This window comes from Strongylocentrotus purpuratus, unplaced genomic scaffold (assembly GCF_000002235.5).
Source record: "Strongylocentrotus purpuratus isolate Spur 01 unplaced genomic scaffold, Spur_5.0 spur5_scaffold_6, whole genome shotgun sequence".
Taxonomy (NCBI): Eukaryota; Metazoa; Echinodermata; class Echinoidea; order Camarodonta; family Strongylocentrotidae; genus Strongylocentrotus; species Strongylocentrotus purpuratus.
The window spans coordinates 58,940,984-58,967,761 of NW_022145612.1; the positions used below are offsets into that span (position 1 = coordinate 58,940,984).

General features: G+C 37.6%; 1 protein-coding gene across 1 annotated transcript in view; it reads left to right on the plus strand.

Moving 5' to 3' along the window:
• Window positions 1-26,778, plus strand: part of LOC100893482 — a 95,367-nt gene that overhangs the window by 47,625 nt on the left and 20,964 nt on the right. Inside the window, exons 3-9 of the mRNA XM_031000100.1 lie at window positions 14,265-14,411; window positions 15,233-15,414; window positions 20,552-20,697; window positions 21,113-21,311; window positions 21,987-22,054; window positions 23,892-24,530; window positions 25,036-25,305. Of these exons, the coding sequence (XP_030855960.1) occupies window positions 14,265-14,411; window positions 15,233-15,414; window positions 20,552-20,697; window positions 21,113-21,311; window positions 21,987-22,054; window positions 23,892-24,530; window positions 25,036-25,305 (1,651 nt within the window). The remainder of the gene's footprint in view (window positions 1-14,264; window positions 14,412-15,232; window positions 15,415-20,551; window positions 20,698-21,112; window positions 21,312-21,986; window positions 22,055-23,891; window positions 24,531-25,035; window positions 25,306-26,778) is intronic.

Genomic DNA, 26,778 nt, shown 5'->3' on the forward strand with positions numbered 1-26,778 from the left:
AATGCGCGCAAAAATGCGCGTACGCGTAGGCGCGCGCGTTAATGCGCGCGTAAAATTTTAAATTGCTCAAAATCGTCTTAAATTTTTTTTGCATACGTTTCAGGCCATTATAAGCATTTCATAAAAAATCACGCAAAACACGCATTTTTGCACGTTTTCGTTCGTCACGGCCGAACGAAAAATAATCCCCCAGCAAAAACTTTTGACAGAATATTCCTCATATTTTTTCGGAAAATTTGATACCATGTTTAGCTCTTTATCACTATTAAAAACGGAATGAGCGTCCGTTCAAGATAACCGTCCGTACGCGCGATTTTTGTAATACATTGCATATATGGGCAAAAACATGCCTATAAAAAGTCCATTGGGATGAATAAGGACTGCCAATTTTTTTTCATATTTAGATAGAGTATGAGTCGAAGGTATGATTTCATATCTCATTTGGCCATTAAGTACATCTTAACGTCATCATAATGGCCTTGGAAGTCAAAAATACAAAATTGCATATTATGACGTCATTGTATTTATGGAAAATGTAGTGTATTTCTCTCAATATTCATCAATTCTCTTTGAAATGTCGATATGTTGTAGATAAGGCAATTCTCTACAAGATCACTTTTCACTAAGTTTCATTTTAATGAGGTCATCATAGTGCAAAATTCAATTAAAGGCCACATGTCAGAATTTTCGTCATTTGCGTGTTATGTCTATGGAAGGTGAATTTCGTTCACATCATGAATCTACATGGCATTCATCTATGAGCACTATCTATCTCATGTCTGCTCTGTTTTCTCCCAAATTGGGGTATGTTATAGCTGAGACCATGGGCTATAAAAACGGTGTACTTTGTTTTTTCATCGGATGTTGGGATCATGTCGGAATTTTCAATCGAAAGTTGAAATTGCAAATTTTGACGGAATCATTAGGTGGTACGTATCATTAGGTGATACGTAACGAAGTCTACGTATCACCTATTGATTTCGTCAAGATTTTTATTATTATTCTTCTTCCTATTATTCTTCCTCGATTTTGTTCGCAGGATATCTCAAGACTGAATAAAACCATTGTCATGAAACTTTCAATGATGATAGATCTTAGTCTAACTTAGAACTGCGTGATTTTTCAAGGACTCAAAGTCATCGTGACGTCATCCAGGCGCCATTTTGTGAAAATCAACTAATGATCATATCTTCATAACGGAAAGTTATTTTTCATTCATATTTATCATGAATAAGATCAATATCCGTCGGGTCAATTTGAGGTCAATAAATGCGCGCAAAAATGCGCGTACGCGTAGGCGCGCGCGTTAATGCGCGCGTAAAATTTTAAATTGCTCAAAATCGTCTTAAATTTTTTTTGCATACGTTTCAGGCCATTATAAGCATTTCATAAAAAATCACGCAAAACACGCATTTTTGCACGTTTTCGTTCGTCACGGCCGAACGAAAAATAATCCCCCAGCAAAAACTTTTGACAGAATATTCCTCATATTTTTTCGGAAAATTTGATACCATGTTTAGCTCTTTATCACTATTAAAAACGGAATGAGCGTCCGTTCAAGATAACCGTCCGTACGCGCGATTTTTGTAATACATTGCATATATGGGCAAAAACATGCCTATAAAAAGTCCATTGGGATGAATAAGGACTGCCAATTTTTTTTCATATTTAGATAGAGTATGAGTCGAAGGTATGATTTCATATCTCATTTGGCCATTAAGTACATCTTAACGTCATCATAATGGCCTTGGAAGTCAAAAATACAAAATTGCATATTATGACGTCATTGTATTTATGGAAAATGTAGTGTATTTCTCTCAATATTCATCAATTCTCTTTGAAATGTCGATATGTTGTAGATAAGGCAATTCTCTACAAGATCCCTTTTCACTAAGTTTCATTTTAATGAGGTCATCATAGTGCAAAATTCAATTAAAGGCCACATGTCAGAATTTTCGTCATTTGCGTGTTATGTCTATGGAAGGTGAATTTCGTTCACATCATGAATCTACATGGCATTCATCTATGAGCACTATCTATCTCATGTCTGCTCTGTTTTCTCCCAAATTGGGGTATGTTATAGCTGAGACCATGGGCTATAAAAACGGTGTACTTTGTTTTTTCATCGGATGTTGGGATCATGTCGGAATTTTCAATCGAAAGTTGAAATTGCAAATTTTGACGGAATCATTAGGTGGTACGTATCATTAGGTGATACGTAACGAAGTCTACGTATCACCTATTGATTTCGTCAAGATTTTTATTATTATTCTTCTTCCTATTATTCTTCCTCGATTTTGTTCGCAGGATATCTCAAGACTGAATAAAACCATTGTCATGAAACTTTCAATGATGATAGATCTTAGTCTAACTTAGAACTGCGTGATTTTTCAAGGACTCAAAGTCATCGTGACGTCATCCAGGCGCCATTTTGTGAAAATCAACTAATGATCATATCTTCATAACGGAAAGTTATTTTTCATTCATATTTATCATGAATAAGATCAATATCCGTCGGGTCAATTTGAGGTCAATAAATGCGCGCAAAAATGCGCGTACGCGTAGGCGCGCGCGTTAATGCGCGCGTAAAATTTTAAATTGCTCAAAATCGTCTTAAATTTTTTTTGCATACGTTTCAGGCCATTATAAGCATTTCATAAAAAATCACGCAAAACACGCATTTTTGCACGTTTTCGTTCGTCACGGCCGAACGAAAAATAATCCCCCAGCAAAAACTTTTGACAGAATATTCCTCATATTTTTTCGGAAAATTTGATACCATGTTTAGCTCTTTATCACTATTAAAAACGGAATGAGCGTCCGTTCAAGATAACCGTCCGTACGCGCGATTTTTGTAATACATTGCATATATGGGCAAAAACATGCCTATAAAAAGTCCATTGGGATGAATAAGGACTGCCAATTTTTTTTCATATTTAGATAGAGTATGAGTCGAAGGTATGATTTCATATCTCATTTGGCCATTAAGTACATCTTAACGTCATCATAATGGCCTTGGAAGTCAAAAATACAAAATTGCATATTATGACGTCATTGTATTTATGGAAAATGTAGTGTATTTCTCTCAATATTCATCAATTCTCTTTGAAATGTCGATATGTTGTAGATAAGGCAATTCTCTACAAGATCCCTTTTCACTAAGTTTCATTTTAATGAGGTCATCATAGTGCAAAATTCAATTAAAGGCCACATGTCAGAATTTTCGTCATTTGCGTGTTATGTCTATGGAAGGTGAATTTCGTTCACATCATGAATCTACATGGCATTCATCTATGAGCACTATCTATCTCATGTCTGCTCTGTTTTCTCCCAAATTGGGGTATGTTATAGCTGAGACCATGGGCTATAAAAACGGTGTACTTTGTTTTTTCATCGGATGTTGGGATCATGTCGGAATTTTCAATCGAAAGTTGAAATTGCAAATTTTGACGGAATCATTAGGGGGTACGTATCATTAGGTGATACGTAACGAAGTCTACGTATCACCTATTGATTTCGTCAAGATTTTTAGGTGGTCTGTCGTTTTCGACAGATCACCTATTGTTTTCGTCAGAATTTTCTTTCTTTATTTATTTATTATTATTATTAGGTGGTCTGTTGTCAACAGACCACCTATTGTTTTCGTCAGAATTTTCTTTCTTTATTTATTTATTTATTTATTTATTATTCTTTATTTTTATTTCTTCCCGTTTTTTGTTTATCGATTAACTCAAGATCGGTTGTGTTAATTTCTTTCAATTTTGACACAGTCATAGGTCATTGTCACGATACGTGACAGGAACATTTTCAAGGTCATCAGGTCATCGTGACGTCATCCAGGCGCCATTTTGTGAAATCACGTTATCCATCATATCTTCGTGATGCATAAGCAAAGGTCATTCATATTCATATCACATATACTTCAGGTCAAGGGTCAACAGGTCATGTCATCAAAGGTCACATAAAGGTCACGACGCGCACGTACGCGTGCGTCAAAATTTACAAATGCTCAAAATCACTTAACTATTAAAGGAGAGTACGAATCAGGTCATTTTAAGCATTTCAAAATTTTCCGTCCGTAAGTGTCCCCGCGCGCGTTGCGCGCGCTCATAGCGCGCGGAAAAGGTCAAATTCAAAATTTTTACATGATTTAGATTCCTCTTACCGTAAATGACAATTTACATTTTTTTCAGTTACCCTTGACCTTTCATAAGGCCGTGAGCGCGCGTCAAAGTTCAAAATCCGCGCGTCCTGCTATGGGCAATATAATGCAAATTTGATCAAAAACATGCCATTTTAAAAATCATAATAGCTCTTCAGATAGTCCATTGACCCCAACTTTTATATCATGGTTAGAAAAAGCATGAGTTGGAGATATGATTCCATGTCTCATTTGACCCTCAATTGACTCATGACGTCATCATAATGGCCTCCGAACTCAAAATTTCAATTTGCATATTATGACGTCATAATATTTTTGGAAAATTGATCGTATCTTTGTAAATATTGATTAATTTTCTTCCAAATTTTGATATGTTCTACCTGAGAATATTGTCTACAAATGCAGTCACCACGATATTTCATTTTGACAATGATATCATGGCGTATTTTCGCGATTAAAGGAGGCATGTCAATTTTTCACATTTTGCGTGTATTCTCTATGGGACATGACTTTTTCTCAAAACTGGATTCTACATTCTCGTCTTTCGCGAGCCATATCTCCGTCGTTTTATCTTTGTTTACGCTGAGCTTTGAGTGTGTTGTAGCTGAGACAATAAGCTATCACAAGTGTGCCATTTATTTCTCGATCAGATGCCGGGATCATGCTCATATCTCACATACAAAGTGGGATTTGATAATTCCATTTTCCGTTTACGTGTATTCTCTATGGGAAATGTTTTGGTATATCGGTAACGCACTTGACTTCCGACCTCGAGGTCCCTGGTTCGAGTCCGGGCGTCTCCAACAATTTTTTTCTTCACTTTTTTTTCTTTTTGACCTTTCACTCTACCATCTCCTTTGAATATTAAAACACGTACAATTGCAAATAATGTAATAAACAACCATATTTACTTTATTATTACCCTATTATCACTAGATCCATTACTTTTGGCGTGTAATTATGGGAGATGACTTTTTCTCAAATCTGGATTCTACATTCTTGTCTTTTGCGAGCAATAACGCTGTTATTTCTGCTTGGTTTTGTTGATTTTTGAGTATGTTGTAGCTGAGACTATACGCTATCTAAATGTTCTCTCATTTTGTTCAGTCTGATGTCATCGTGGTCTGTTGATGATAATCATCAACATCATCATGATCATCATGATCATCATCATCGTCATCACAATTACTCTCAAGATCATCATCATCATGATCATCATGATGATCATCTTTGTTTACATGTCTATATAACTTCTCCCTTTCTCAATGTAGTAAATATTATAATCTCTCATAAGACTTGAAGACAGACCACCTAATTCGTCCCCATGACGAATTAAATTTCTAGTTATTATTATTATTCTTTATTTTTATTTATTTCCTACACTTTTTTGTGCCTAGGATAACTCAAGTTCGGTTTCGTCAATTTCATTCAATTTTGGCACAGTCATAGGTCATTGTCATGAGACGTGGCAGGAACCTTTTCAAGGTCATCACGTCATCGTGACGTCATCCAGGCGCCATTTTGTGAAATCACGTTATCCATCATATCTTCATGATGCATAAGCAAAGGTCATTCATATCCATATCACATATATTTCAGGTCAAGGGTCAAAAGGTCATGTCATCATAGGTCACATAAAGGTCATGACGCGCGCGTACGTGCGCGTCAAAATTTAAAAATGCTCAAAATCACTTTACTATTAAAGGAGAGTACGAATTAGGTCATTTTAAGCATTTCAAAATTTTCCGTCCGTATGTGTCCACGCGCGCGTTGCGCGCGCTCACAACGCGCGGAAAAGGTCAAATTCATTTTTTTTTACATGATTTAGATTCCTCTTACCGTAAATGACAATTTACATTAATTTCAGTCACTCTTGACCTTTTATAAGGCCGTGAGCGCGCGTCAAAGTTCAAAATCCGCGCGGGCTGCTATGGGCAATATAATGCAAATTTGATCAAAAACATCCCATTTTAAAAATCAAAATAGCTCTTCAGAAAGTCAATTGACCCCAACTTTTATATCATGGTTGGAAAAAGCATGAGTTGGAGATATGATTTCATGTTTCATTTGACCCTCAATTAACTCATGACGTCATCATAATGGCCTCCGAACTCAAAATTTCAATTTTCATATTATGACGTCAGCAGATTTTTGGAAAATTGATTGTATCTCTGCAAATATTGATCAATTTTCTTTCAAATTTTAATATGTTCTACCTTAGAATATTCTCTACAAATGCAGTCACCACGATATTTCATTTTGACAAAGGCATCATGGCGTATTTTTGCGATTAAAGGAGGCATGTCAATTTTTCACATTTTGCGTGGATTCTCTATGGGACATGACTTTTTCTCAAAACTGGATTCTACATTCTCGTCTTTCGCGAGCAATATCTCCGTCGTTTTTTTTTTGTTAAGGCTGAGCTTTGAGTATGTTGTAGCTGAGACAATAAGCTATCACTAGTGTGCCCTTTATTTTTCGATCAGATGCCGGGATCATGCTCATATTTCACTTACAAAGTGGCATTAGAGAATTCCATTTTCCGTTTACGTGTAATCTCTATGTGAAATGTTTTGGTATATCGGTAACGCACTTGACTTCCGACCTCGAGGTCCCTGGTTCGAGTCCGGGCGTCTCCAACAATTTGTTTTCTTCACTTTTTTTTCTTTTTGACCTTTCACTGTACCATCTCCTTTGAATATTAAAACACGTAGAATCGCAAATAATGTAATAAACAACCATATTTACTTTATTATTACCCTATTATCACTTGATCCATTACTTTTTGCGTGTAATCCTTATGGGAGATGACTTTTTCTCAAATCTGGATTCTACATTCTTGTCTTTTGCGAGCAATATCGCCGTTATTTCGGCTTGATTTTTGTTGATTTTTGAGTATGTTGTAGCTGAGACTATATACTATCTCAAAGTTCTCTCATTTTGTTCAGTCTGATGTCATCATGGTCTGTTGATGATGATCATCAACATCATCATGATCGTGATGATCATCATCATCGTCATCACCATTACTATCAAGATCATCATCATCTTGATCATCATCATGATCATCATTGTTTACATGTCTATATAACTTGAAGGCAGACCACCTTATTCGTCCTCGTGACGAATTAAAATCTAGTATTTTAATTGAATTTGTACAAAAACACAATTCAATTAAAATAAATTTGTGACCACTCTTTTGTGTTCGCGATTACTCAAAATTGAACCGTCTAATTTCTTTCAAATTTAACACAGTCCTAGGTCATCATCTTAAGACGTGACAGGAACATTTTCAAGTTCATCAACATATCGTGACGTCATCTAGGCGCCATTTTGTGAAGTGCTCTGAGAATCAACTCATGATCATATCTTCATAACCGTAAATCATTTCTCATTCATATTTATAACGATTATGGTCAATATCCGTCCGGTCAACTTAAGGTCAATTAACGCGCGCGTACGCGTCCGTCCGCGCGTAGGTGCGCGCAAAAATAAAAAATGCTCATAATCACTTTTTGATCAAATTAGAGTACGTTTTAGGCCATTTCAAGCATTTCGAAAATTTCGAAAATTTTCGCAAGCATAAATTTGCGCGCACGTTTGTGTTCGTAATGGTCGTACGCAACCGAGAATCGCCTTTTTTAGTCTATCATAGTATTGCCCAATTTATTCCAAACAATTTGATACCATGTTTATCTCTTTATGACCATTAATAACGAAATGAGCGTCCGTTCAAGGTAAAGTCCGTTCGAACCCTCAATTAACTCATGACGTCATCATGATTGCCTCCGTTCAAGGTAAATGCCCGTGCGTGCGAGCTCTTGTAATACATAGCATATATGGGCAAAAACATGCCTATACAAAATCCATTGTAGCTCTTCAGAATGGATAGATACTCCCAATTCTTTTTCATATTTGGATAGATTATGAGTCGGAGATATGATTTCATGTCTCATTTGACACTCAATTAACTCATGACGTCATCATAATGGCCTCCGAACTCAAAATTTCAATTTGCATATTATGACGTCAGCATATTTTCGGAAAATTGATTGTATCTCTGTAAATATTGATCAATTTTCATCCAAATTTTGATATGTTCTAGCTGAGACAAATCTCTACAAATAAAGTCACGACGTATTTTTCATTTTGACAATGGCATCATGGCGTATTTTTGTGATTAAAGGAGGCATGTCAATTTTCACATTTTGCGTGTATTCTCTACGGGACATGACTTTTTCTCAAAACTGGATTCTACATTCTTGTCTTTCGCGAGCAATATCTCCGTCGTTTTATCTTCGTTTACGCTGAGCTTTGAGTATGTTGTAGCTGAAATAATGAGCTATAATAAAGGTGTCCTTTATTTTTCGATCAGATGCCGGTATCATGCTCACATTTCACTTACAAAGTGGGATTTGAGAATTGTATTTTCCGTTTCCGTGTAATCTCTATGGGAAATATTTTGGTATATCGGTAACGCACTTGACTTCCGACCTCGAGGTCCCTGGATCGAGTCCGGGCGTCTCCAACAATTTTTTTTCATCAATTTTTTTACTTTTTGACGTGTCAATGATAATGAAAATTGAAGACAGACCACCTAATTCGTCCCCATGACGAATTAAATTTCTAGTTATTATTATTCTTTATTTTTATTTATTTCCTACACTTTTTTGTGCCTAGGATAACTCAAGTTCGGTTTCGTCAATTTCATTCAATTTTGGCACAGTCATAGGTCATTGTCATGAGACGTGACAGGAACCTTTTCAAGGTCATCACGTCATCGTGACGTCATCCAGGCGCCATTTTGTGAAATCACGTTATCCATCATATCTTCATGATGCATAAGCAAAGGTCATTCATATCCATATCACATATATTTCAGGTCAAGGGTCAAAAGGTCATGTCATCAAAGGTCACATAAAGGTCATGACGCGCGCGTACGTGCGCGTCAAAATTTTAAAATGCTCAAAATCACTTAACTATTAAAGGAGAGTACGAATCAGGTCATTTTAAGCATTTCAAAATTTTCCGTCCGTAAGTGTCACCGCGCGCGTTGCGCGCGCTCACAACGCGCGGAAAAGGTCAAATTCAAATTGTTTACATGATTTAGATTCCTCTTACCGTAAATGACAATTTACATTAATTTCAGTCACCCTTGACCTTTCAAAAGGCCGTGATCGCGCGTCAAAGTTCAAAATCCGCGCGTGCTGCTATGGGCAATATAATGCAAATTTGATCAAAAACATGACATTTTAAAAATCAAAATAGCTCTTCAGATAATCAATTGTTTCCATTTTTTATATCATGGTTGGAAGAAGCATGAGTTGGAGATATGATTTCATGTGTCATTTGACCCTCAATTAACTCATGACGTCATCATAATGGCCTCCAAACTCAAAATTTCAATTTGCATATTATGACGTCAGCAGATTTTTGGAAAATTGATTGTATCTCTGTAAATATTGATCAATTTTCTTTCAAATTTGGATATGTTCTACCTGAGAATATTTTCTACAAATGCAGTCAACACGCTATTTCATTTTGACAATGGTATCATGGTGTATTTATGCGATTAAAGGAGGCATGTCAATTTTTCACATTTTGCGTGTATTCTCTATGGGACATGACTTTTTCTCAAAACTGGATTCTACATTCTGGTCTTTCGCGAGCCATATCTCCGTTGTTTTATCTTTGTTTACGCTGAGCTTTGAGTATGTTGTAGCTGAGACAATAAGCTATCACAAGTGTGCCCTTTATTTTTCGATCAGATGCCGGGATCATGCTCATATTTCACTTACAAAGTGGGATTTGATAATTCCATTTTCCGTTTACGTGTAATCTCTATGGGAAATGTTTTGGTATATCGGTAACGCACTTGACTTCCGACCTCGAGGTCCCTGGTTCGAGTCCGGGCGTCTCCAACAATTTTTTTTTTTAACTTTTTTTTCTTTTTGACCTTTCACTGTACCATCTCCTTTGAATATTAAAACACGTACAATCGCAAATAATGTAATAAACAACCATATTTACTTTATTATTACCCTATTATCACTTGATCCATTACTTTTTGCGTGTAATCCTTATGGGAGATGACTTTTTCTCAAATCTGGATTCTACATTCTTGTCTTTTGCGAGCAATATCGCCGTTATTTCAGCTTGATTTTTGTTGATTTTTGAGTGTGTTGTAGCTGAGACTTTATACTATCTAAATGTTCTCTCATTTTGTTCAGTCTGATGTCATCATGGTCTGTTGATGATAATCATCAACATCATCATGATCATCATCATCATCATTATCGTCATCACCATTACTATCAAGATCATCATCATCATCATGATCATTGTTTACATGTCTTTATAACTTCTCCCTTTCTCAATACAGTAACTATTTTAATCTATCATAAGACTTGAAGACAGACCACCTTATTCGTCTTCGTGACGAATTAAATTTCTAGTTTTTATTTATTTCCTACACTTTTTTGTGCCTAGGATAACTCAAGTTCGATTTCGTCAATTTCATTCAATTTTGGCACAGTCATAGGTCATTGTCATGAGACGTGACAGGAACCTTTTCAAGGTCATCACGTCATCGTGACGTCATCCAGGCGCCATTTTGTGAAATCACGTTATCCATCATATCTTCATGATGCATAAGCAAAGGTCATTCATATCCATATCACATATATTTCAGGTCAAGGGTCAAAAGGTCATGTCATCAAAGGTCACATAAAGGTCATGACGCGCGCGTACGTGCGCGTCAAAATTTTAAAATGCTCAAAATCACTTAACTATTAAAGGAGAGTACGAATCAGGTCATTTTAAGCATTTCAAAATTTTCCGTCCGTAAGTGTCACCGCGCGCGTTGCGCGCGCTTATAACGCGCGGAAAAGGTCAAATTCAAATTGTTTACATGATTTAGATTCCTCTTACCGTAAATGACAATTTACATTAATTTCAGTCACCCTTGACCTTTCAAAAGGCCGTGATCGCGCGTCAAAGTTCAAAATCCGCGCGTGCTGCTATGGGCAATATAATGCAAATTTGATCAAAAACATGACATTTTAAAAATCAAAATAGCTCTTCAGATAATCAATTGTTCCCATTTTTTATATCATGGTTGGAAGAAGCATGAGTTGGAGATATGATTTCATGTGTCATTTGACCCTCAATTAACTCATGACGTCATCATAATGGCCTCCAAACTCAAAATTTCAATTTGCATATTATGACGTCAGCAGATTTTTGGAAAATTGATTGTATCTCTGTAAATATTGATCAATTTTCTTTCAAATTTGGATATGTTCTACCTGAGAATATTTTCTACAAATGCAGTCAACACGCTATTTCATTTTGACAATGGTATCATGGCGTATTTTTGCGATTAAAGGAGGCATGTCAATTTTTCACATTTTGCGTGTATTCTCTATGGGACATGACTTTTTCTCAAAACTGGATTCTACATTCTGGTCTTTCGCGAGCCATATCTCCGTTGTTTTATCTTTGTTTACGCTGAGCTTTGAGTATGTTGTAGCTGAGACAATAAGCTATCACAAGTGTGCCCTTTATTTTTCGATCAGATGCCGGGATCATGCTCATATTTCACTTACAAAGTGGGATTTGATAATTCCATTTTCCGTTTACGTGTAATCTCTATGGGAAATGTTTTGGTATATCGGTAACGCACTTGACTTCCGACCTCGAGGTCCCTGGTTCGAGTCCGGGCGTCTCCAACAATTTTTTTTTTAAACTTTTTTTTCTTTTTGACCTTTCACTGTACCATCTCCTTTGAATATTAAAACACGTACAATCGCAAATAATGTAATAAACAACCATATTTACTTTATTATTACCCTATTATCACTTGATCCATTACTTTTTGCGTGTAATCCTTATGGGAGATGACTTTTTCTCAAATCTGGATTCTAAATTCTTGTCTTTTGCGAGCAATATCGCCGTTATATCGGCTTGATTTTTGTTGATTTTTGAGTATGTTGTAGCTGAGACTATATACTATCTCAAAGTTCTCTCATTTTGTTCAGTCTGATGTCATCATGGTCTGTTGATGATGATCATCAACATCATCATGATCGTGATGATCATCATCATAGTCATCACCATTACTATCAAGATCATCATCATCATGATCATCATGATCATCATTGTTTACATGTCTATATAACTTGAAGGCAGACCACCTTATTCGTCCTCGTGACGAATTAAAATCTAGTTTTTATTTATTTCCTACACTTTTTTGTGCCTAGGATAACTCAAGTTCGATTTCGTCAATTTCATTCAATTTTGGCACAGTCATAGGTCATTGTCATGAGACGTGACAGGAACCTTTTCAAGGTCATCACGTCATCGTGACGTCATCCAGGCGCCATTTTGTGAAATCACGTTATCCATCATATCTTCATAATGCATAAGCAAAGGTCATTCATATCCATATCACATATATTTCAGGTCAAGGGTCAAAAGGTCATGTCATCAAAGGTCACATAAAGGTCATGACGCGCGCGTACGTGCGCGTCAAAATTTTAAAATGCTCAAAATCACTTAACTATTAAAGGAGAGTACGAATCAGGTCATTTTAAGCATTTCAAAATTTTCCGTCCGTAAGTGTCACCGCGCGCGTTGCGCGCGCTCACAACGCGCGGAAAAGGTCAAATTCAAATTGTTTACATGATTTAGATTCCTCTTACCGTAAATGACAATTTACATTAATTTCAGTCACCCTTGACCTTTCAAAAGGCCGTGATCGCGCGTCAAAGTTCAAAATCCGCGCGTGCTGCTATGGGCAATATAATGCAAATTTGATCAAAAACATGACATTTTAAAAATCAAAATAGCTCTTCAGATAATCAATTGTTCCCATTTTTTATATCATGGTTGGAAGAAGCATGAGTTGGAGATATGATTTCATGTGTCATTTGACCCTCAATTAACTCATGACGTCATCATAATGGCCTCCAAACTCAAAATTTCAATTTGCATATTATGACGTCAGCAGATTTTTGGAAAATTGATTGTATCTCTGTAAATATTGATCAATTTTCTTTCAAATTTGGATATGTTCTACCTGAGAATATTTTCTACAAATGCAGTCAACACGCTATTTCATTTTGACAATGGTATCATGGCGTATTTTTGCGATTAAAGGAGGCATGTCAATTTTTCACATTTTGCGTGTATTCTCTATGGGACATGACTTTTTCTCAAAACTGGATTCTACATTCTGGTCTTTCGCGAGCCATATCTCCGTTGTTTTATCTTTGTTTACGCTGAGCTTTGAGTATGTTGTAGCTGAGACAATAAGCTATCACAAGTGTGCCCTTTATTTTTCGATCAGATGCCGGGATCATGCTCATATTTCACTTACAAAGTGGGATTTGATAATTCCATTTTCCGTTTACGTGTAATCTCTATGGGAAATGTTTTGGTATATCGGTAACGCACTTGACTTCCGACCTCGAGGTCCCTGGTTCGAGTCCGGGCGTCTCCAACAATTTTTTTTTTTAACTTTTTTTTCTTTTTGACCTTTCACTGTACCATCTCCTTTGAATATTAAAACACGTACAATCGCAAATAATGTAATAAACAACCATATTTACTTTATTATTACCCTATTATCACTTGATCCATTACTTTTTGCGTGTAATCCTTATGGGAGATGACTTTTTCTCAAATCTGGATTCTACATTCTTGTCTTTTGCGAGCAATATCGCCGTTATTTCAGCTTGATTTTTGTTGATTTTTGAGTGTGTTGTAGCTGAGACTTTATACTATCTAAATGTTCTCTCATTTTGTTCAGTCTGATGTCATCATGGTCTGTTGATGATAATCATCAACATCATCATGATCATCATCATCATCATTATCGTCATCACCATTACTATCAAGATCATCATCATCATCATGATCATTGTTTACATGTCTTTATAACTTCTCCCTTTCTCAATACAGTAACTATTTTAATCTATCATAAGACTTGAAGACAGACCACCTTATTCGTCTTCGTGACGAATTAAATTTCTAGTTATAATTTTGTTTTCTTTATCATCATTTTCATTATAGTTAACATTGATTGTTCTATTTCTTCTAGGTGTATCTTAATTGGGGAATGAACCAAAAGCCCTGGCCATCTACCAATTTGACAGAACAAGGATTTTTCATGCTAAGGATATCATACATCTCCGACATCGGTTACGTCACCGATTTAACAGTTGTTACACTCCAATTGACAGCAAATGTAAGAACGAGTTTTATATCATTTATAGTGTTTAAGGATAAAGAGTCACTTGATTTGCGTTAAGTTGAATATCAAATTTAAAAAAATGGAGTCAACATTTATCCCAATGTTTTGTCGATATTTGTATGAATTATGCAGTGTATTAAAAAACACAATTCTGGTACTCACATCTACTATTTTTATCTTGACATCATCGGAATCACTACTAAATTTGTTCAAATGGTATTTTTCTTAAAATTTGACTTATCCCTATCCGTATAGAGTTATACTAATACTCATCCGCATCCGGACACCTACCCCCTGGACATCCACCCCCGGATAATCACCCCCAGTCAACTACCTCTAGGACAACTACCCCCTAGGGCAACCACCCTCTAGTACGACTACCCCTGGACAACTACCCCTTGCTTGGACAACTACCCCTAGGACAACTACCCACCGGACAACTACCCCCCAGACAACTACCCCCTAGTATAGTTGTCCGCTAGGGGATAGTTGTCCGGGGGTAGTTGTCAGGGGGTAGTTGTCCTAGGGGCTAGTTGTCATAGGGGGTAATTGTCTGGGGGATAGTTGTCCGGGGGGTAGTTGTCCGGGGTTAGTCGTCCTAAGGGGTGGTTGCCCTAGGAGCTAGTTGTTCTCGGGGGTAGTTGTTCTAGGGGGTAGTTGACTGGGGGTGGTTATCTGGGGTGGATATCCGGGGGGTAGGTGTCCTAGAACCATAATTATCATTATCCTTATCCTTAAACATATGATTTTCTTCAATACGGTACTTATACTGACGGTTATTTATGCTTATACTTATATGTATACTTATATAACAGGAATCTCTTAGCGGAGTTGTGAAGAAGCTACGTGAGCCCTTCGAAGTTAACCGATTTGAAATTCGCAGCATACAGGTCAATCTCAGTTTCAGTTTCGTGATCGATGCAGAACCAAGCAATGAATCTCCTTATACTGCTCCCGAGTTCCTCGAATATGGCACTGTAGAAGTAGAATTCGTCAGGTAACATAAAAAAGACTCAAAACAGAACAGACACTCTGTTAACATCTATATTGGTATATATAGGTATAAGTATATTCATATACAGGGGCGGCGGAGAATCTTTCAAAGTAGGGCGGGGCACCAACCAAAGCACTTCCTGGACAAAAAGGGGCACCTATACAAAGGGCAATTTCAAAGCGAAAATATACCATTTTTATACATTGGTATATACCTCTATATTGTGATTACATTATCAGGGATGATTTCAATGTTTATTTCTCTCTTTACATGGTCCAATATACTGCTTAAAGGGGAATAACCTCTCGACTATGAAGCATTATCATGACATAGAGAGTTAAACAATGTTTAATTTGGATTTAATTGCTGTAGGCCAAATAATATCATCTTGCAAGTACAATGAAGAGACCCTATATGTGCCATATCAACAACGCCGTTGTCTGCTCCCCAAGGAAGCCGCCATTTTGTCGAAATTTTCTCTTCAATATTTCCGGGTTGTGACATGGTGCTTGGTTGTAGTAATTATTCCTCTAAAACGAAGGGGAAATCGTTTCATCGGTTTCCAGACCAACACATTCACAATGAAATATTCAAGCTATCTGTAGCAGCTCTGAAGGTGGAGAAATTTCTGGACAAAAAGTACAAGTACGACAGGAAAAACGATGTAATCTGCTGTGATCATTTTACAGTTTACAGCAGGGAAACGTACTTACGCAATAGCGGTCGAAACATTCGATACGTCACAGAACGGGCCGTGCGCAAACACAATGGCGACGTTCTAAAAATTCTTACAGCCGCGAAAGACAAAAGATACTGAATCAAAGTTAAGTCCTCCCTTTCGTCAAATGTTTTACATATTTTCAGATAATGTTTTGAATGGCCTACAAACTGAAATTAACATGTAGTTTGAGGTTAATTCCCCTTTAACTATCATACAGTAGGGTGTGATGGTCTGAATATTTTAAGATCTGTGAGGCCGCAGTACGAAAAATTACATCTTATAAACAGCAAAGAACAAACTTGATGGGGTTTTAAGCACAATATAATCATGAAAGACTGAAAAGATCTTGAATAAGAAACATAAATATATCAAATATATTTGCGAGCGAGCGTAGCGAACGAGCTTCGAGTAAAATTCCAGAAAAAGTTGCTCTTAGTCATTCATTCATTCATTCATTCATTTCGGTTTTATTGTGTCAAAATTCCATGTTAAAACAGTCAGGAGACTGATACAAACAAAGATTACAAAGCTCAAAGAAATAAGGAGAAATTAAAAATACATGTACATCAATATAGAAACGATCACAAATTAGTTCAAGGAATAAATTAACAATAATAATAATGAAACCTTCAATATATTGCACATCAGACATAAAATAAATCGAATTTACATACATGGATGATTTGGGAAAAAAGAAGATAACAAAGAGATAAAAGACAAAGTATTTCATTTCCTTTTCTCGTAACATTTAGATTTTGAACATTTACATTTTAAACACAATTAACATAAATTGATAGATAAAACGTAATGGTGATAATATCGGATTTACATGTTTTAAAAATAAACAATTCTACTAGCAAATATGAAAAAAGTTGGAAATTAAGAAATGAGATGGGCACCTGCAGAAGATCTAAAGAAACAAGCGTGTGTAAATAATGTGTAAAAAAGTGTAAACAAATAACAACATTAAACGCAGTGTCTCATTCTGGCATTATTGTACTATCAATATATATATATATATATATATGCTATGAATTAAAAAATTGAATTGGGTGCATTAACCATGTAAACGGAATAAATTTGTTTCATTAATATTATATAGGAACATGAGTATCAAAAAATAAATATATTTAAGAAATTTAAGCCACGTGTATATTCAGGGCACATGTATATCTATCACGTTAATAAATAAAAACATGTAGACCTATAGTAGGCATTCACGGGGTAAAAAGCTAAAACTACTTGGAAAAATTGAGCATTCGTGTTAAAAACGGGATTGCAGAGTTCCTATATCGTTGGGTTTTACAACGCTGTAGGTCTAGTAGATGAGCACTTCTCAGTGTTGAACTGCGGTGAGAGACACATTGACGAGTAGCAGGTAGCATGTCACGATGCCGTTCAGACTTGAGGAGACCACGTCCAAAGCGTAGAAGGAGATCATTCCTGCGTTCACACAACATAGGCAAGTTGAAACGAGTGAGCCGTTGTGTGTAGGAGAGGTCAGCTGGATACACAATGAAACGTAGCGCACGTCTTTGGATTCGTTCGATTTTATCACTCTGCGTATTAGTAATGCCGGAGCCCCAGACAGGGACACCAAATTCCATCAGGGGACGGATATACGCTTTGTAGATGGTTACTAGATCATTCGCGTTGACTCCAGATTTCTTCAGAACACTCAGAATGTACAGTCTCCGAGCGGCCCGTGAGATCATCTGTTGGACCTGATTATCCCATTTCAGGTCTGATTGGATCGCGACACCAAGGAGAGTCAAGGACAAGGACGTTCAAGATGAACATCTGCGATGGTGATGTCCAACTGAGGAAGAGGATTCTTCAAGAAAGACACTTGCATGGCCTTACATTTTTCGGGCTTTGGCGTCACGTCATTAATGGCGCACCATTCACCGAGCTCATCAACGTACTCCTGTAAGGAACTTTGCTGGGTTTTAGGCAAGACTTCCACCAAACTTAAGTCGTCAACATACTTCCATCGGTATGTTGACGTTAAGGCAGCATCGTTAACAAGGGCAAGGAATAGGATTGGTCCCAACTTTGTACCCTGAGGTACTCCGCATGCGAGGCTCTTTGGGCTTGATGTCACGCCTTGATGTAGAACCACCTGATGACGGTCGGAAAGGAAACTACACACAGTGGGCAGTATTGGTCGCTTAGAATATGAATTAGGAGCACATTTTATGGTGAAAGGAATGGGATCACAATATCCAAAGGGAAAATGACACTTATTAGAAATGAAAAATAGCACATGTAGAAGTAAAAAGGGGAATTATGAGATGAAAAAATAGGGCACTTCTTGCACCTGATAAGGGGCACTCACCTGAGATGAAGAAGGGCACTTATGAGTATGGCAAAGGGCACTTATTGCAATGGAAAAGGGGCAATTATCAGAAGAAAATGGCACTAATTACAAAGGATAAGAGGCATGTGTCTAATAAAAGGGGGGGGGGCACTTATTAGACATGAAAACGGGCACTTATTACAGAGTGAATGGGGGTATCTCTCATATTTAAATAAGGGCATAGTGAAAAGAGTGTGCATACAAAGGGACAAGAGGCATTTTTCAAAATATAAGGGGCACCTCGCTGATTTTAAAAGAGGCAATATTATTATAAGAGATGAAGGAGCATTTACAAGGAATGATAAGGGTCCCTTCTTGTACCTGAAAAAGGGGCACTCACCTGAGAATTGTAAGGGGCACTTATTACAAAGGAAAAAGAGCACATGTCGAAGGAAAAGGGGTCACCTATGAGATTTTGATAGAACCATCTACTAGAGGTGTCAGAAGGGGCATTTATGAGAAGGGGAAGACAGTGGCTCTTATTTTGCATAGCAACTACCCTTGAAATTCATCACTTCTTTCGCACTGGTCTTGGGTCGCGAATGTAAAGAGGAATCTGAAGTTATAATTGCTCGTTGCATTGCCGGTATAGTTGCTTTACGGCAAACACGACGAAAAATCGAAATCGGAAAATGCACTTCTGGGGTTTTCTTTTTAAACGCCTGCTGAAGTTTCACCGGTTTTTGCAGTGTAAATGCAACCTTCGGTTTAGATACCAATTTTTGCTCACGTGACTCTACTCGCTTCCGTGCTAACAGGGCATGCGGCACTTGCGAGTGGCGCGCATGCGAACTACTCACCAACAAGTTGGTATGAGCAAACTTCGACGGTTTCTTAATGGGTTTTTCCAGTAGTGTAAATGGTAGTAAAAAAAATCTTTTCAAAACAGTGTTTGGGATGTGTTGATGGGCCTATATAATTATGTCCTCCCCAGGCGCGTACACAGGATTTTTTCAAGGGGGGGGGGGGGGGGTTTAACATTTATAAATCGGACCGAAAATTTCGCAACGACTCAGCCAGCCGCTGAATAAACGGGGGGGGGGGGGGGGGGGTAAGAGGTCACCTTTTTTTGGGGGGGGGGGTCCCAAAAAAATCGCAACGACTCAGCCGACCGCTGAATAAGCGGGGGGGGGGGGGGTGTAAGAGGACACTGTTTTGGTTTTTTTTGGTCTCGAAATTTGAAAATTTGACATTTTCCTCCCTTGGGGGGGGGGGGGGTAAGGTAACCTTTTTTAGGTCAGCCATGGGAATAATTTTTTTTAATTTAAAAAAAAAAAAATAAAAATAAAAATAAAAAGGGGGGTTTAGGGGGGTTATGGGGGGTTTACACACTGAAAATTACCAAAAGGGTGGGGGGTTAACCCCCCCCCCTGTATACGCGCCTGGTCCTCCCATTTTTTAATTTTTTTCAAAAATTGAGAAACTGCTCCGCAGGGAATCGAAACCGGGTCCCTGGCTGTTCATTCTTTGTTGAGGCAGGTTTGTTGATGACAAGCTTCGTGCCCCAGTTGCATCCTCGCTTTGAGCTTGAATGCATACATAAGTTGGAATTTTAATTTACAATAAACTTTAAGCAATTTGGCAAATGCAAACAACCTTCTGACTCTCTTGGAATTTAATACACATTGAAAAATGAAATGAGAGAATAATGGTGAGTAGCTTTATCGAATTTTCCCATTTTTGTTCTCCCTTTTTAATGTTGCAAATCTTTAAAATGTCTCCGCGGAGAGTAGGCCATGGACATTGTTATTCGCTTGAACAATTTCCACTGAGCCTTGGCCGTAATATATCCACTTCAGAATTATTTTCTACATAGAAGATGAGATTTGCACTGACATAACTTACTCATTCATAGTATTAAAATAAAAGAACGCCACGAGAAGTTACCTACGCCAGGGAATCTGTACTATTTAGTGATATTGGAATGAGATTGTAAGTATAATAGCAGGCCTTTCTCTGTTTTGACGCGACTGTCAGTATAATACATAGTCAAGGTACTCTTTATTTTCCTCCTCAAATTTCAAATATATACTATCTCCTCCTCTTTTTCTTCTCCTTAGATATATTGATCCATGCCCCGGAATTGACGACAGTGGTATACAGTGCCTAACGGCATCATTGCCCTACCTGGGAAAGAACGATGCTACGCAGTGTCAGCCTCTCGAAAGGAAGCAATTTGTGTCCTATCTGTATGGCGAATGCATATGTACGTATTTATTTAGTTTTACTCCTTTTACTCCGAATTATATCGACCTACTTCGGAAAGATGTTATTTTTGCAATACTTTGATTTTCCATAGCTTGATTTTAATGTGCTGATCAAATGTGCAATCTGCTGAGTCCATTACCAAACCGATGTATGTTCGTGATTAATGCGATTCTTTCCGAAGGATTTGCCAGCATTGGTTAAGTAATCGTTAAATTTGTTGAAAATTGTTCATTTATTAAATCGATGTTGCACATAAGCCAAAATAACCTGACTCGATATCATGATGCTAGTTGAAGAAGAAAAAAAAATCCGAAGATTAAAAGGACGCGTTTTTTTAAAAAATGGAACAGAAAATGATTCAATATATTCATATATGAGCTTTTTTGTTGTTGTTGCAATCCCTGCACGCATAGCTTCGCCAGAAATAGTCTCCATCTCTGAAAAACAAACCGGTTATCCAGGCGAGAACATCTCCATCTCCTGCACTGCCACCGGGTCACCACAACCTGTAGTTTCCTTGTTACCCGTCGTAGACCCGGAGTCGACGGCTGAAGTGGGTCTATCAGCATCAGCCTTTCAACTAGTCCCATTGTCAAACGGAACCGACATTACGTAAGGAAAATGCATAACATAATCGCATAGACTTTCAAAAATTAACTTACAGTCCTTAAACGTGTATAGGCCTATTACCTATTGAAATGAGATAACATTACATTAACGTAATATACGAAATCCAAACATGGTTTCTATCAGATATACAATAGGGTATTGAAATTCCTTCCGAGTTAATTTCTCGATAGCTTTTGCAATCGTATTTCATATATATATTTTATAAAGATGATACATTATAAGAACTGATGAATGCAATGATATAGTCCAGTTACTACACATCATGCAGCTATATAGTACGAAGTGTCCGTATAAATCCTGGCTTTGGCTTTAGCGAAGTCGCCACGATAGGGCGTGAAAGCATTCAAGGAACCCTTCCTACCGGACATTGATTTACTTCACCTGGGTGGAGAGAGGCATGCATAGATTAGTATTGTGACATGTTAATATGATATTAGTACATTGATCCTAAATAAAAGGTGTTTATTCAAAATGAGATATGGTCGATTGGTAATATGACAATATAGGATTATACCGTATATAATCGTTAAACCACTGTCGTTTTGTTTAATGTTTTTTAATAATATATTTCAAAATCGAAAATGATGAGTGGAATGCTTGTGAGTACATATATGCAACTTCACCTTCCTCAATTGTTTCCCTTCTGATTCCTTACAGATTTACCTGTACTGCTGAAAACCTTGCTGGTACAGCCACTTCTAGGGTACAAGTAACAGCACTAGGTGGTATGGTTACATTACGTTTTTTCCAGTGACGTAGCTACAGAGGGGTAAGGGGAACGTGCCCCCTCCTTCCCCCAATCCTATGAAGACATAAAACAAAAATAAAGAAAAAGGCGACAAAGAGAGCCATGAATAGGGGAAACGACAAGGAAATGTGACTTAAGGACCTTTCCGCACCATCCCCCATTCAGTAGCTTTGTTTATATACATTTACATTGTAAAAAATGTTACACGAACATTGTTTAACAAAATAGGTGTCAGACTAACTTTGGGGGCAATTACAGGCCAATCATGGGCAATTTTTGCTTAGTTTCTTGGAAAAGAATCTCGCGTTGTTGTCAAAGCAATTGTTACCCAATATCGTGTTCCATTTCAACCATTTTAGATAGCTTAGACAGATACCGAGATGTGATTGGTCCAGAGCTCGTCACGTGATATCAATTGTGAGGATCCAAATTGTTATATTTCCCTGGCCGGTCACTTTTCAGTGTTATATTAACCAGTTGGTGAAATGAATATATTTTTAACCCCTGCAATGTCGCCCTCTTGAGGACTGTATGTCACCAATTACACACATAACACCATTACAGAATTTTTTTTTCCCCTTGAAATTATTTTTTCCCAAATTTGTTTTCTTCCCTAAAAATGCCTTTTCGGGTAAGAATTTTTGTTTAAAGAATTTCTTTTTTTTCTCCCTTGAAATTATTTTGTCAATTTTTTTTTATTTATAAGAATAAAAAAAAAAGGGGTTTTTGTCACGCCTGCGTAGCAAAAAGCGAGACATAGGCGCCGCTTTTCAGGTGACGGCGCGCGACGGCACCTAAGGTTAAGTTTTTGAATTTTTGATATAATTTTTAAAGTATAAGTTGTTAGTCAATGAAACTTGAACTATAGGATTATCAAGTATCCCCAATCATGTGAGTAGAATTTCAGGTCACAAAGTCAAGGTCAAAGGTCATTTCAGGTCAACAGACTTGGACTATGTTGTGGCATCATCATCGAAAACTTAACCTAAGGTTAAGTTTTGGAATTTTTGATATAATTTTGAAAGTATAGGTTCTTAGTCAATGACACTTGGACTATAGGGTTACCAAGTATCCCCAATCATGTGAGTAGAATTCCAGGTCACTAAGTTAAGGTCAACAAACTCAGACTTTGTTGTTGCATCAACTTCAAGATTTTGAATTTTTAGCATATTTTCAAAATTGTTTGTTCAAATTTCATGAAACTTGTACCCAAGGGTTATCAAGTATCACAAATCATATGACACAAATTCCAGGTCACAAGGTCAAAGTTCATTTTAGGACAGTAGACTTGGATTATGTTTTCACAACTTAATATGAAATTTAAAAAAAAAAATCATTTTTTAAAATTAATTTGTTCATATTTCATTCAAGTTATCGATCGTGGTACCACTAATAGCAAATAATTCTTCTGATGATTCTTAGTCAAAATTCACTTCAAAATGCTGATTATATTCAGAGGATTTCATTGGGGGGGGGGGGGGCTGCTAATGGGCCACCCTGCCTATAAATAATATTCCAACCTCAATTTTTCATCATATCGAATTGCGTAATGCAGGCGCCGGGTGCAGGCGAGACCACCGAGAGCGTTTCCCTTGTTTTTATTTTCTTGTAGATATCTGTTTGCACTTCTTTTAAACATGAGATTTATTAACACAGCCTGACCACCTTTAATTAGCATTAAGTAGTATAATGTATGCAGTATATAGTATATAGTAACAGTCTGTAAGTAAGTTGAACTGCGCTATTCCGTGGCAGCTTGTGCAGAATTGTGATCTTTTCTATGAATGCATTCTGTCTTTTATCTTGAATCCTAGATTACCGATGTCCTGGTTTAGCTGATGCCCTTGTGGACTTCAGCCAGAATCAGCTGACGGAATGTCCGTCCGTTCTTCAATTACCGGTTGGAGGGAATATTGCCGCCCAGTCTTTCCTTTCAGTCTACGTCCTTCAAGACGGCATCTTGCAGTTCTTGCCCCTGATGTTGTTCACTCCTAACCCACAGCTTGGGGTTCCTTCCGTCATTACGTTCCGGATTACGGTCACAATCGAGCCGGTAATAGTAGAAGTAGAAAGGCCCTCGCGTGGAAGTCGTGATGTTTTCAAGATTCTCTACGAAAGAGATTATCGCAACGTCACTCTCGACAATGGTGGCATCACTGTAGAATTCTCACCGCCTGTCTTCGTTTCGCAGTCCACACCTCTTTATATCAATCTGCTCACTTTAGATAACACACCTCTGTATCTTCAATTTAATTACGACGAAATGCAAGGACCGCTGTCATACCTCCAGTGTCCTCTGTCGCCTCCACTGAACCCTACTGACAACGCGTCGTGCTACGATCAGCTGGATACGTGGGCCGCCATGGAGGAAAAGTTCGTCGGGTTGGGGTGTGCGGAAGATGCTTCTTTATCATTCGGTACCTACGAAGCATGCCTACGTATTGGTGATGCCCGTAAGTCAAAATACATTCCTCAAAATGGCAACTTTTATGGAAATCTTTTAGAGAACATCCTGTAGAGTCTCCAATTATTTAAAACCTACATTATTTCAAATTGTTATAATTAATGGACCTCATGTCGCAAACCTTTGACGAAATCGTAATTTGCCAAATATAGGTCCTTGTACGCCAGATAGACAAAAGCTTAATGCGCAAACATTAATATGTTCTTTGGATTTGACTAATGCCCTCTGTTTGTATTTTAATTGATTTCAAAGTATTATGCATACAATATTGTCAGTTCATCGTTTTTCTTCAAATTGAAGTACCTCTTTATAGTCAAATAATCCGAAGTTGACTGAAGTTCGATCAGGTGAATGATCGTAATTTATGATTCTTCCTATTCCCCCAGCTCTTAAATTTATTATCAAAATGACTGTTTATCCATCTTAAATTAATCGAAATCCGAAATTCACTTATCTCTAACAATTTCTCATTTTGTCCTCATCTCTCTCGATAGAGCCTGTTGTCACCAATGAAGTGTCCGTTCCCCTTCTGCAGTTTTCCCAAAACTACGATATTCCCTGTCCTATAGAGGGCGCTGTACGTCGCCAATGGTTGCGCATGTCCAGTCGTGGATTGAGGACCCCCTACGAATCCCCGTCGCCGTTTCTACGCTTCCAACCGTTCACCGCTGGTGACATGGGTTATTACCTCTGCGAGGGGTATGGTGGCGGGGCTTACCGCGATGAGACAGTCGCTACCGCTCCTGTTCTCCTGACTGTTAAGGGTAAGAAGGGTACTTTGGTATATCTCTATTCAGACATTGCGCGGTCGACCTCAACAACAGCCGTGGCAAAACTTTTGCGCATTATTTTTAAAAATTTTGATTTGAAAAGGGGATCGAGGAATGGTTGTGCTCAAAATTATCGTTATAATTTGCATAATGATTAGAAAATCAAATTTACATTCAGACGATACAGATGACCTTATTCTCGAAAGTGATGGCATCGTGATTGTGAAATAATTTTTCGGTAAATATGAAGCAAATCATTTAATTTTGCCACGGTTTTTTCAGAGCAGATTAACCACCACCTATCTGTATGGACCCGCCTCCTTGTATAAGTGCGAGCGGTGAATTTGAAATTTATCTTGTTGATTGGGGACTTTCTAGGAGGGAATCATGAAAAGCCCATTCAGATCAACTGTTTTATTTCAATATTTTTTCAGATTTTTCTCGTCTTTGACGTAAAAGAAGAAAAATTTGTTGCATAAATACGATGATCCTCTCACTGAGCGGCGAATGCTTGCGAACGTAGCGAATTTGGGGTTTCGCCAGGGTTCGTAAAAGGATGTAAAAGGTTGCAAGAAAGTTCGCAAACAGATTTCATTGTCGCAAACAGTTTTTCTTGTCGCATTTATGTTAAAAATGTCTTTGCGAATTTTTTTCCGCGTTTGCAAAACAGTCGTATCCTTTGCAAACGGTTGTAAGACGGTGTCGCTGAAGTTATTTTTGATTCGCCAATGCTAGCGAGCACGTTAACATATGGTTCTTATAATAATCGACGCATTGAGTACCAGACTACTAGGAGTTAGCAAAAGGTCTCAAACATTCACAAATAGTGGCAAAAGTGGCAAATAGTTGCTAATCTTCGCAACGACTGTCGCTAACATTCGCTCAAATGTGGCCAATTGTCGCTAAACATCGCTAAACGTCGCTAAATGTCGCAAAGGCGAACCCTGATTTTCGCCAACATTCGTCAAAAAGGTTTGCGAATCCAAATTCGCAACGTTCGTTAAGGGCCTATCTCACTGAGCGGCGAATGCTTGCGAACGTAGCGAATTTGGGGTTTCGCCAGAGTTTGTAAAATGTTGTAAAAGGTTGCAAGAAAGATCGCAAACAGTTTTCTTTGTTGTAAACAGTTTTTCTTGTCGCAAAGAAATTTTGAACATGTTCAAAATTTCTTTGCGAATTTATTTTTCCGCAAACAGTTGCAGGCGTTTGCAAAACAGTCGTTAGCGTTTGCAAAACAGTCGTAAGCCTTTGCAAACGGTTGTTAAACGGTTTTGCTCTTTGTTTTCGTCAGTTCTCTGTGTTTCGCCAAAGCTAGCGACCACGTTACCATATGGTTCCTTTATAAAATCGACCCATTGAGTACCAGTAGTTAGCAAAAGGTCTCAAACGTTCACAAATAGTGGCAAAGGATTGGCAAATAGTTGCTAATCTTCGCAAAAGTTGTCGCTAACATTTGTTTACAGTCGC